A 13282-nucleotide genomic window follows, 5' to 3' on the forward strand; every position below is an offset into this window, starting at 1 on the left:
CTCATTAACGTCGGCACGAAGAGCAAGGCGCGCGCGACGGGACGGTTCGATGCGCGTTTGCGGAAACTGCACCGACGCTGCGCCCCAATAACTCCCATCGCGAGGTAGGCGACGGTTAGGTTAAAGTTGAATGAGCCACTGACGCGTCGACCCCGCCACTTCCCGCTGGCGTCGACTTTTGGGATGTGTGACTGACAGGCGGCTCCCACGCCCAAAAATTTTCGGCACGGAGTTTCCGGCGATTCTATTGGGCTCGAAAATTGGATGACGCCATTTAGAGCGCGCTGGTGCGAGCCTATTTTCACTCCCGGCCTTTAAATCTATCGGGGTCGCTATGGGGAGCGTCGGTCGAGATGCTCTGAGATACAATGGCGGGGGCTAGTTTATGCCTCTGTTTTGGTCTTTTGCTCGTTTTGCTCTGTCTTCCTGGGGTTGGAGGCCGTAGTTGTAATTTCCTGGAGTTGGGTATTGTAGTTGTTTTTTATTTGGAGTCTGCTTGTTTAGACTTAACTTTTTCTGTTTCCTCTTTTCTTATTGTTCCCGCTTTAGGAGAACTAGGTAATGTAAAGAACTGGTTGGTTTCATTCAAGTAATGGAACTGGGTTCGCCAGTGGCCCTTTTGATAATAAAAATTCAATATAAACATAATCAAATGTAAATGATATGATAGTACATTGCATTACGGTACTAATTATTTCATTTTTATTTTCTAGATAATAATATTTTTAACATACAACTGATTAAACGTGCAATGTTTGACTGCGACCAAATCTTATATGCAGAGTAATATGAAACAAAATAATAGTTAGTTACTTTTATGTCTTTGAATACTTATGGAAAAGGGTAAGAATAAAAGAAGTTAAGGTGGATTGTTTTGTACATTGGGTATTACTTCTTTTATTTAGTGATGAAATAAAAGAAGCTAAGAGCGGTTTTGTTGTCTTGTTATTTAGTGATAGATCTCTTGGAATGAATGTTTTCAATTATATAAGGTATTTTCACTTCGACAATTGTCTATCCTAAATGAGCAAGGTTGCCTGATAACATAGAACGTCGCGGGTGTCTTACAACTTCTTGGAGGCGTCGTCAAGGTGTGTCGACACTTCTCTCACTCTATCGGTTTGGTTGATGTCTTCGGGTGAAAACCTAGGTTTGGAGTGGATCGGCGCGATGGCGGCATCCTCGACGTCGTCACTCTGTTGGGAGCATCGCGTTTGGAGACACTGCATGGAGGCTCCAAGTTGTCCTCCTCCGGTGTTCGCCGCTGTCCAAACATGATCTTCAGAGGCGCAATGAACGCCATTGCCGATATTTCCAATACGATGCCTGATTGGGGCTGACCAAGTTCCGCCATCATCTCCTTTAGATGGTGTGTTTAGATGGTGTGTTGACAAGGAGAGTCCTTTTGGAGAGTTTGTTCTTATGAGGAATCCGGCACCGGTCGAGATGCAACTTTGTTGTTTATCTTAGGACAGGCTCTTTCATGTTGTGTGTTTGTTTTGTCGGTTGTGGCTGTCTTCGAACTAGCCGGTGTGGAGTTCCTTCTACGCTTGTTGACCGTAGAGAGTGGTAGTGTTCTTGTACCCAAACCTCTACCCTCTATAAAGATATGAAACATCTATGGCGTACTGGAAAAGAAATCTTTTAATAGCTCCATATTAACTAAACATGGAAACTGCTTGTGCATTTTTACCACATAAACTAAGTTATTCCAAAGTATTCACTATATTATTACCCTTTTTGTACATGATCGAAGCTCGTGGAAAAATAGGTTGTGGGGTCACCACGAACTTGACAGACACAATTATAAATGATAAAATTTGACATAGTAAGAATGATTGTTTATACTGTTTTGTTGACTTATTCATTGAGAGTTAACACAAGCCATGCTGGCATGGGGACATTGTCAACTCAATTGTTCGATCATCATGTTATTTGTGATTTGGTATTTTAGATGGTGTGGACGAAACTTGTCTTGCTGTACTCGGAGAAGTATATATGAGATCATTGAAATTAGACTGTGTTAACCTAAGCCATGCTGTCATGGGGGCAATTTTTAGCAAAAGGTTTCAAAAACCTCAAATCATACAAAAAAAAAATGCTTGAAAGGTTGATTGTCATGACACTGGAGTATGAATAGCCATCAATGAAAGACACTTTTTTGTGACTACTCGTACGAGGGTCACGAGGCATTGAACTTCTGTCAGTGCCTCAGTGGTACCTTTTATAGCACTAAATGAAACAAAAACATAACGTGGCGGAGAGACGTTGAGCGTGCCAGGGAGTCAGCTTGTCGAGGACGTGGAGGAGCTGGGCTCGGGCCAAGCCAGCTCGGGCTATACTGGGCCGAACAGTTTGATGCAAATGGTTCCAAGGGGCCTGGGCCACCAGTTGGAGGAGGAGGCGGGGGTCCCTGACGTGCTAGATCGCGTGGTGGCACAGGAGAGGGAGAGGTCCCTGGAGGAGACAGCGCCTGACCAGGAGAAGCTGGAGCTGGTGAGAATCAAGCGGTTCTGCTCATCTATCCTCAAGACCCTGGCACCACCATTGCTAAGTGAGTTTGAGAAAGCCACGGGGCTTAGGGCGGACGCGGAACCCTTTACCCCCAAGAGAGTGACTAGGAGATCGATGGCGGAGAGGGCTGGCACACAGGTCAAGATGGCGTCGGCCGCGGAGAGCACGTTGCTCAAGGCCTTGGGCTTTTGTCCGGAGAACCTAGCAGTGAGTGATGAGGATCTCAGGCGTTTCAAGGAGTTCTTTGACTCGCCGGTGAGGGACGCGCAGCTGAGAGTCCTTGCGGCCATCTTTGGCAAGGAGCTACCCCTGAGCTTTGAGGGGGACGAGCGCTGCACGAGGGCAGTGGCGGCGCACTGATGCGCAGAGGATTGAGGAGGAGTTAGATAGGTCTCCTTATGGATTGCTTATTTGAGATTCTATGCTGGAATGTTCGAGGTCTGAACGATCCAGCCAAGCGAGACGCGGTGCGTGTGTTCGTAGCTAGTCTTAGAGTTAGCATCATTTGCCTCCAGGAGACGAGGCTGAATGTAATCGATGATTTTCTGGTAATGCAATGTTTGGGGCCATCTTTTGATGGCTACGTGTATTTGCCTGCGATTGAGACGAGAGGAGGGATTCTCCTAGCTTGGAACAAGTCCTTGGTGAATATTGAGCGTGTGAGTTTTGACTCTCATACGGTTACGGGGGAGGTGGTGCCTAGAGATAACAATAGATGGTGGCTAACCACTGTTTATGGACCGCAAACGCATGAGGAGAAGATTGACTTCTTATGGGAGCTAGCGGAGAGGAGGAGTCTCTGCCCGGGACTGTGGTGCTTGCTCGGAGACTTCAACATGATTCTGTATGCGGAGGAGAAGAACAATGATCGTCTTGATAGATTCATCATGTCCAGGTTTAGGCAGTTTGTCCTCGAGCATGAGGTCAAGGACCTCTACCTTCAAGGGAGACGTTTCACTTGGAGCAATGAGAGAGAGGTGCCAACCCTTAGCCGCATCGATAGAGCTATGGTTTCGGTGGACTGGGACCTCATGCACCCGGATGCTATTCTGCAGGCTTTGTCCTCATCGGTCTCGGATCATGCGCCGATTCACCACTCGCTGAGTGCGGCGTTTAGGCCAAAGAGAAGGTTCAAATTCGAGTCCTTCTGGCTTAATCTGGAGGGGTTTGATGAGGCTCTGAGGGAAGCCTGGGTTTGCGACCCTGGCATAGTTGACCCATTTAGGCGCCTGGATGCCTTGTTCAGGAATGCGGCGGAATATTTCCAAGCGTGGGGAGAGAGGAAACTGGGAAACATAAAGCTTAAGATTGCCATGGCGAATACTCTCATCCTGAGATTTGATGTAGCTCAAGAGTCGAGAAGGCTCTCGCAGGCGGAGGCGTGGCTAAGGAAAGTACTAAAACTGGTGGTGCTTGGATTGGCATCCCTTCAGCGTACCATTGCGAGGTAAAGATCTAGGTTGAGATGGCTCCGTGAGGGAGACGCAAACACCAAGTTGTTTCATGCGGTGGCAAATGGGAGGAGGACTAAGAACTATATTGCTGCGGTGAGAGTTGGAGAGGAGATGGCAACCACGCAGGAGCGCAAGAACGAGGTGTTCACGGAGGCCTACGAGAGGCTTATAGGGAGCATCCAAACGCGAGAACACACGGTAAACCTGGAGGCCTTAGGCATCCCGGCCATGGATCTGGGCGATTTAGATGTGATGTTTACTGAGGAGGAGGTTTGGAATATGATACGCGAGATGCCAGGTGATAGGGCGCCGGGGCCGGATGGGTTCACCGGAGCTTTCTACCAGAGGGCGTGGCCAATAATAAAAGGAGATATCCTGATGGGTCTCATGAAACTTGGAGGGGGAGATGGCAGAGGCTTCGCCAGGCTGAACAGAGCGCTCATTACTTTGATCCCAAAAAAGCCAGAGGCGATTGAGATTAAGGATTATAGGCCCATAAGCCTCGTCCATAGCTTTGCGAAACTTTTTTCGAAGATAATCGCGAACCGCTGATGTCTACGTTCCCCCTCCTTTCCTGTAGACAGTGTTGGGCCTCCAAGAGCAGAGGTTTGTAGAACAGCAGCAAGTTTTCCCTTAAGTGGATCACCCAAGGTTTATCGAACTCAGGGAGGAAGAGGTCAAAGATATCCCTCTCATGCAACCCTGCAACCACAAAGCAAGAAGTCTCTTGTGTCCCCAACACACCTAATAGGTGCACTAGTTCGGCGAAGAGATAGTGAAATACAGGTGGTATGAATAAGTATGAGCAGAGTAACGGTGCCGTAAAAATAGCTTGCTGGCGTGTAGTTGATGGTGGTAGTATTGCAGCAGTAGTAACGCAGTAAAACAGTAAACAAGCAGCGATAGCAGTATTTAGGAACAAGGCCTAGGGATTACACTTTCACTAGTGGACACTCTCAACATTGATCATATAACAGAATAGATAAATGCATACTCTACACTCTTGTTGGATGATGAACACATTGCGTAGGATTACACGAACCCTCAATGCCGGAGTTAACAAGCTCCACAATTACTGTTCATATTTTAGTAAGCTTGTAGTGTAAGATAGATCAACAGACTAAACCAAGTACTAACATAGCATGCACACTGTCACCTTCATGCATATGTAGGAGGAATAGATCACATCAATATTATCATAGCAATAGTTAACTTCGCAATCTACAAGAGATCATGATCATAGCATAAACCAAGTACTAACACGGATGCACACACTGTCACCATTATATCGTGCAGGAGGAATAAAACTACTTTAATAACTTTGCTAGAGTAGCACATAGATAGTAGTGATACAAAACTCATATGAATCTCAATCATGTAAAGCAGCTCATGAGATTATTGTATTGAGGTACATGGGAGAGAGATGAACCACATAGCTACAGCGGAGCCCTCAGCCTCGGGGGTGGATTACTCCCTCCTCATCATGGAGGCAACGATGGCGGTGAAGATGGCGGTGAAGACGGCGGTGGAGATGGCTCCGGGGGCAATTCCCCGTCCCGGCAGGGTGCCGAAACAGAGTTCTGTCCCCCGAATTGGAGTTTCGCGATGGCGGCGGCGCCCCTGGAGTCTTTCTGGAGTTTCATCAATTGGTGTCGAAGTTTTAGGTCACGACGGCTTAAATAGGCGAAGAGTCGGAGTCGGAGGGGCCACGGGCTGCCCAAACCATAGGGGGGCGCGCCCCCCCCCCCCCTTGGGCCGCGCCGGGGTGTGGTTTGGTGGCCCTGTGCCCCCCCTCTGGTCCTTCTCGTGTGTTCTGGATGGTTCCGGGAAAAATAGGAACCTGGGCGTTGATTTCGTCCGATTCCGAGAATATTTCGTTACTAGGATTTCTGAAACCAAAAACAGCAGAAAACAGCAACTGGCCTCTCGGCATCTCGTCAATAGGTTAGTTCCGGAAAACGCATAAAAATGATATAAAGTGTGAACAAAACATGTTGGTATTGTCATAAAACAAGCATGGAATATCGGAAATTATAGATACGTTGGAGACGTATCAGCATCCCCAAGCTTAGTTCCTACTCGTCCTCGAGTAGGTAAACGATAAAAGATAATTTCTGAGGTGACATGCTACCAACATAATCTTAATCATACCATTGTAAAGCATATGAGATGAATGCAGCGATTCGAAACAATGTAAATGCAATGAGTAAACAATTGAATCATATAGCAAAGACTTTTCATGAATAGTACTTTCGAGACAAGCATCAATAAGTCTTGCATAAGAGTTACTCATAAAGCAATAAATTCATAGTAGAGACATTGAAGCAACACAATGGAAGATTAAGTTTCAGCGGTTGCTTTCAACTTGTAACATGTATATCTCATGGATAGTTGTCAATGCAGAGCAATATAACAAATGCAATAAGCAAGTATGTAAGAATCAATACACAGTTCACACAAATGTTTGCTTCTTGAGGTAGAGAGAGATAGGTGAACTGACTCAACAATAAAAGTAAAAGAATGGTCCTTCAAAGAGGAAAGCATCGATTGCTATATTTGTGCTAGAGCTTTTATTTTGAAAACATGAAACAATTTTGTCAACGGTAGTAATAAAGCATATGTATCATGTAAATTATATCTTACAAGTTGCAAGCCTCATGCATAGTATACTAATAGTGCCCGCACCTTGTCCTAATTAGCTTGGACTACCGGATCATCACAATGCACATGTTTTAACCAAGTGTCACAAAGGGGTACCTCTATGCCGCCTGTACAAAGGTCTAAGGAGAAAGCTCGCATTGGATTTCTCGCTATTGATTATTCTCAACTTAGACGTCCATACCGGGACAACATAGACAACAGATAATGGACTCCTCTTTTATGCATAAGCATGTAACAACAATTAATAATTTTCTCATTTGAGATTGAGGATATATGTCCAAAACTGAAACTTCCACCATGGATCATGGCTTTAGTTAGCGGCCCAATGTTCTTCTCTAACAATATGCATGCTTAACCATAAGGTGGTAGATCTCTCTTACTTCAGACAAGACGGACATGCATAGCAACTCACATGAAATTCAACAAAGAGTAGTTGATGGCGTCCCCAGTAAACATGGTTATCGCACAACAAGCAACTTAATAAGAGATAAAGTGCATAATTACATATTCAATACCACAATAGTTTTTAAGCTATTTGTCCCATGAGCTATATATTGCAAAGGTGAATGATGGAATTTTAAAGGTAGCACTCAAGCAATTTACTTTGGGATGGCAGGAAATACCATGTAGTAGGTAGGTATGGTGGACACAAATGGCATAGTGTTGTTTGGCTCAAGGATTTGGATGCATGAGAAGTATTCCCTCTCGATACAAGGTTTAGGCTAGCAAGGCTTATTTGAAACAAACACAAGGATGAACCGGTGCAGCAAAACTCACATAAAAGACATATTGAAAACATTATAAGACTCTACACCATCTTCCTTGTTGTTCAAACTCAATACTAGAAATTATCTAGACCTTAGAGAAACCAAATATGCAAACCAAATTTTAGCATGCTCTATGTATTTCTTCACTAATAGGTGCAAAGTATATGATGCAAGAGCTTAAACATGAGCACAACAATTGCCAAGTATCACATTACCCAAGACATTAATAGCAATTACTACATGTATCATTTTCCAATTCCAACCATATAACAATTTAACGAAGAAGAAACTTCGCCATGAATACTATGAGCTAAGAACACATGTGTTCATATGCAACAGCGGAGCGTGTCTCTCTCCCACACAAGCATGATGTAATCCAATTTATTCAAACACAAACAAAAATAAAAACAAACAGACGCTCCAAGCAAAGCACATAAGATGTGACCGAATAAAAATATAGTTTCAAGAGAAGGAACCTGATAATTTGTCGATGAAGAAGGGGATGCCTTGGGCATCCCCAAGCTTAGACGCTTGAGTCTTCTTGATATATGCAGGGGTGAACCACCGGGGCATCCCCAAGCTTAGAGCTTTCACTCTTCTTGATCATAGTATATCATCCTCCTCTCTTGACCCTTGAAAACTTCCTCCACACCAAACTCGAAACAACTCATTAGAGGGTTAGTGCACAATAAAAATTAACATATTCAGAGGTGACACAATCATTCTTAACACTTCTGGACATTGCATAAAGCTACTGGACATTAATGGATCAAAGAAATTCATCCAACATAGCAAAAGAGGCAATGCGAAATAAAAGGCAGAATCTGTCAAAACAGAACAGTTCGTATTGACGAATTTTAAAATGGCACCAGACTTGCTCAAATGAAAATGCTCAAATTGAATGAAAGTTGCGTACATATCTGAGGATCATGCACGTAAATTGGCTTAATTTTATGAGCTACCTACAGGGAGGTGGGCCCAGATTCGTGACAGCAAAGAAATCTGGAACTGCGCAGTAATCCAAATCTAGTACTTACTTTACTATCAAAGACTTTACTTGGCACAACAAAACACAAAACTAAGATAAGGAGAGGTTGCTACAGTAGTAAACAACTTCCAAAACACAAATATAAAACAAAATACTGTAGCAAAATAACACATGGGTTATCTCCCAAGAAGTTCTTTCTTTATAGCCGTTAAGATGGGCTCAGCAGTTTTAATGATGCACTCATAAGAAATAGTAATTGAAGCGAAAGAGAGCATCCAGAGGCAAATTCAAAACACATTTAAGTTTAACATGCTTCCTATGCATAGGAATCTTGTAAATAAACAAGTTCATGAAGAGCAAAGTAACAAGCATAGGAAGATAAAACAAGTGTAGCTTCAAAAATTTCAGCACATAGAGAGGCATTTTAGTAACATGCAAATTTCTACAACCATATTTTCCTCTCTCATAATAACTTTCAGTAGCATCATGAGCAAACTCAACAATATAACTATCACATAAAGCATTCTTATCATGAGTCTCATGCATAAAATTATTACTCTCCACATAAGCATAGTTATTCTTATTAATTGTAGTAGGAGCAAATTCAACAAAGTAGCTATCATTATTATTCTCATCAAGTGTTGGAGGCATAGTATTATCATCATAAAAATTACTCTCCATAGTAGGCGGCACTAAAAGACCAATATCATTATAATCATCATAAATTGGAGGCAAAGTATCATCAAAGTAAATATCCTCCTCGATGCTTGCGGGACTAAAAAGATCATGCTTATCAAAGCCAGCTTCCCCAAGCTTAGAACTTTCTATATTATTATCAACAATGGTGTTCAAAGCGTTCATACTAATATTACTACCAGCATGCAAATAAGATTCCATAGGTTTTTTAATTTTCGCATCAAACAATCCATGTTTTAAATCAGGAAATAGAGTAAAAAGCTCATTGTTGTCCATTATGCCAAACTAGTGTAAACAAGAAACAAAAAGATGCAATTGCAGGATCTAAAGGAAATAGCTTTGAGTACTTACAACGGCGGAAAATAGCTTGGTAGCCGAGGTCCGGAGTGTGAGTACCTTTTACCTTTCCTCCCCGGCAACGGCGCCAGAAAATACTTGATGCTGTCCAGGACTGGCGCGTGGTTGGCGAGGGAGGAAATTCCTGTTGTGTAGCTTTCTGGTCCCCGGCAACGGCGCCAGAAAATTAGCTTGATGTCTACGTTCCCCCTCCTTTCCTGTAGACAGTGTTGGGCCTCCAAGAGCAGAGGTTTGTAGAACAGCAGCAAGTTTTCCCTTAAGTGGATCACCCAAGGTTTATCGAACTCAGGGAGGAAGAGGTCAAAGATATCCCTCTCATGCAACCCTGCAACCACAAAGCAAGAAGTCTCTTGTGTCCCCAACACACCTAATAGGTGCACTAGTTCGGCGAAGAGATAGTGAAATACAGGTGGTATGAATAAGTATGAGCAGTAGCAACGGTGCGTAAAATAGATTGGCGTGTAGTTGATGGTGGTAGTATTGCAGAAAGAGTAACGCAAGAAACAAGATAAACAAGCAGCGATAGTAGTATTTAGGAACAAGGCCTAGGGATTACACTTTCACTAGTGGACACTCTCAACATTGATCACATAACAGAATAGATAAATGCATACTCTACACTCTTGTTGGATGATGAACACATTGCGTAGGATTACACGAACCCTCAATGCCGGAGTTAACAAGCTCCACAATTACTGTTCATATTTTAGTAACCTTGTAGTGTAAGATAGATCAACAGACTAAACCAAGTACTAACATAGCATGCACACTGTCACCTTCATGCATATGTAGGAGGAATAGATCACATCAATATTATCATAGCAATAGTTAACTTCGCAATCTACAAGAGATCATGATCATAGCATAAACCAAGTACTAACACGGATGCACACACTGTCACCATTACATCGTGCAGGAGGAATAAAACTACTTTAATAACTTTGCTAGAGTAGCACATAGATAGTAGTGATACAAAACTCATATGAATCTCAATCATGTAAAGCAGCTCATGAGATTATTGTATTGAGGTACATGGGAGAGAGATGAACCACATAGCTACAGCGGAGCCCTCAGCCTCGGGGGTGGATTACTCCCTCCTCATCATGGAGGCAACGATGGCGGTGAAGATGGCGGTGAAGACGGCGGTGGAGATGGCTCCGGGGGCAATTCCCCGTCCCGGCAGGGTGCCGAAACAGAGTTCTGTCCCCCGAATTGGAGTTTCGCGATGGCGGCGGCGCCCCTGGAGTCTTTCTGGAGTTTCATCAATTGGTGTCGAAGTTTTAGGTCACGACGGCTTAAATAGGCGAAGAGTCGGAGTCGGAGGGGCCACGGGCTGCCCAAACCATAGGGGGGCGCGCCCCCCCTTGGGCCGCGCCGGGGTGTGGTTTGGTGGCCCTGTGCCCCCCCTCTGGTCCTTCTCGTGTGTTCTGGATGGTTCCGGGAAAAATAGGAACCTGGGCGTTGATTTCGTCCGATTCCGAGAATATTTCGTTACTAGGATTTCTGAAACCAAAAACAGCAGAAAACAGCAACTGGCCTCTCGGCATCTCGTCAATAGGTTAGTTCCGGAAAACGCATAAAAATGATATAAAGTGTGAACAAAACATGTTGGTATTGTCATAAAACAAGCATGGAACATCGGAAATTATAGATACGTTGGAGACGTATCAACCGCTTGCGCCCGAGACTTGGAGAGCTAGTGAGCATGAACCAATCAGCTTTCATTAAACACCGGAGCTTACATGACAACTTCGTGCTAGTGAGGCAAGTGGCGAGGAAGATTAACATGAGGAGATAGACTGGAGTGCTTCTAAAGCTTGACATTGCGCGTGCATTTGACTCCATCTCTTGGAGCTTCCTGTTTGAGGTGCTGAGGAGATTGGGCTTTGGCAACAGGTTCCTAAAATGGGTGGCTTTGTTGCTCTATACGGCAAACACGAGGGTGATGGTCAACGGAGTGCCAGGAGAGTGCATTTATCATGGGTGTGGGTTGAGACAGGGAGACCCCACATCCCCCATGCTATTCGTTGTGGCCATGGAAATCCTCTCGATGATGATCATCAAAGCGGTGCAAGCGGGGCTGTTTGAGAACTTGGCATCTATTTCCCCCATACAGAGGATCTCGGTTTATGCGGATGATGTGGTTTTGTTTCTAAAGCCAGAGGAGAGGGAGCTATGGGCGGTGAAACACCTTTTGAGTCTTTTTGGAGAGGCCTCGGGTCTGCATGTGAATTTTGGGAAGACGACGGCCACGTTGATTCGAGGATCCCCAGAGGAGGAGCAGAGGACGGCGAGCATACTTGGATGTGAGTTGGCGGCTTTTCCAATCCGATACCTAGGGCTCCAGCTGGCACTCCGGCCTCTCACCAAGGCGGAGTGGCAACCCCTACTGGACCAGGTCATCAAGAGCGTTCCAGGGTGGCAGAAAGGTCTGGTTCGATGTGAGGGGAGGTTGGTCCTGATTAAATCAGTGGTGGCGGCTAGAGCGGTGCACCAAATGGTGGTTGCGGAGGCTCCTATTTGGCTTCTAGAGGAGATAAACAAATGGATGAGAGCTTTCTTCTGGGCCGGTAAGAGTGATGTCCGAGGGGGACAATGTTTAGTGGCATGGAGGAGCATTTGTAAACCTAGGGAGTTTGGAGGGTTGGGAGTAAAGGATCTCCGGTTGCAGGGCCTCGCCCTCAGAGTGAGATGGCATTGGCTGAGACGCACGGATCATGAGAGGCCATGGCAAGGTCTTCCGGGACTTAATGACCCGGAAGCAGATGGTGTGTTTCAAAGCTTGGCACGCTTTGTGGTAGGAGACGGCCAACTCACCTACTTTTGGAGGGATCGATGGATTGATGGATTCACAGCAGAGGAGTTGGAACCAGAGGTGTTTGCCATGGTACCGACAAGGAGGAAGAATACCCGCCGAGTGGCGGAGGCTTTGCGGGATGAGGGATGGATCGATGACATACAAGGAGAGATGACGGTTGATCTCTGGACGCAATGCTTGAGATTGTGGGAGGCCGTGGAAACGGTGGAGAGAGACGCCCTGAGCGCTGACCGCATTGAGTGGAAAGGTGCGGGCTCAGGTGTATACTCGGCGAGAGATACATATAAGATGCTTTGCACTGGAAGCGTCCGTTGGAGCATGAGCAAGCCGGTGTGGGGTTCCTTCTCACCCATGAAGTGCAAGGTGTTCGCTTGGCTTGCCTTGAAGTACAGGCTCTGGACCTCGGACAGAAGGGCGAGACATGGCCTCCAGGACCGCCCAGATGCATGTTATACGTGCTTGCAGGAGGAGGATAATGTTGACCATATCTTCACGCTGTGTCCATATTCTAGGCAGGTGTGGTGCAGGGTGCTACACAGTGCAGAACTACGGATCGCGGACCCTGGATCAGTGGGAGACTTACAGCGTTGGTGGACGGAGGCCCGTAAGAGGGTGAGGAAGATTGACAGGAGGCGCTTCGATTCCATGGTTATCTGCACAGCATGGACGATATGGAAGCAAAGGAATGCGAGGGCTTTCGGCAACATCAGGGAGCAGAAATCTGTGGACCTTATGGTAGTACAGATTAGACAGGATTTTTTCCTTTGGGAGAGGGCCAAGAGAGGAGGGAGGCTAGATATAGCGAGAGAGTAGGCCTAGGCGGAGGGGTTGGCGTGTGTGTGTCTTAGCACTGTTGTGCTTTCTTGTATATGACGTTTTTCTCTCTTCTATAAAGATAAGGCACGCTTTGCGCGTGCTCTCGAAAAAAAAAACATAACCAGAAAGCACCTGGAGCTACTAATCATTTTACTGGGGCATGAAACTTCTCCATGAATTTGTTAACTAAATAGTATTTTACTTATGAATG

At 45.2% G+C, this 13282-nt stretch overlaps 1 protein-coding gene across 1 annotated transcript; it reads left to right on the forward strand.

Annotated features, from left to right (window-relative positions):
- The first annotated feature begins 2912 nt into the window (after positions 1 to 2912).
- LOC139832491 (uncharacterized) lies at positions 2913 to 3965 on the forward strand. Its single transcript, XM_071822265.1, has one exon. The coding sequence runs from the start codon at positions 2913 to 2915 to the stop codon at positions 3963 to 3965; it is 1053 nt and encodes a 350-aa protein (XP_071678366.1).
- Positions 3966 to 13282: the final 9317 nt, after the last annotated feature.

Source organism: Lolium perenne, chromosome 6 (genome assembly GCF_019359855.2).
Source record: "Lolium perenne isolate Kyuss_39 chromosome 6, Kyuss_2.0, whole genome shotgun sequence".
Taxonomy (NCBI): domain Eukaryota; kingdom Viridiplantae; phylum Streptophyta; class Magnoliopsida; order Poales; family Poaceae; genus Lolium; species Lolium perenne.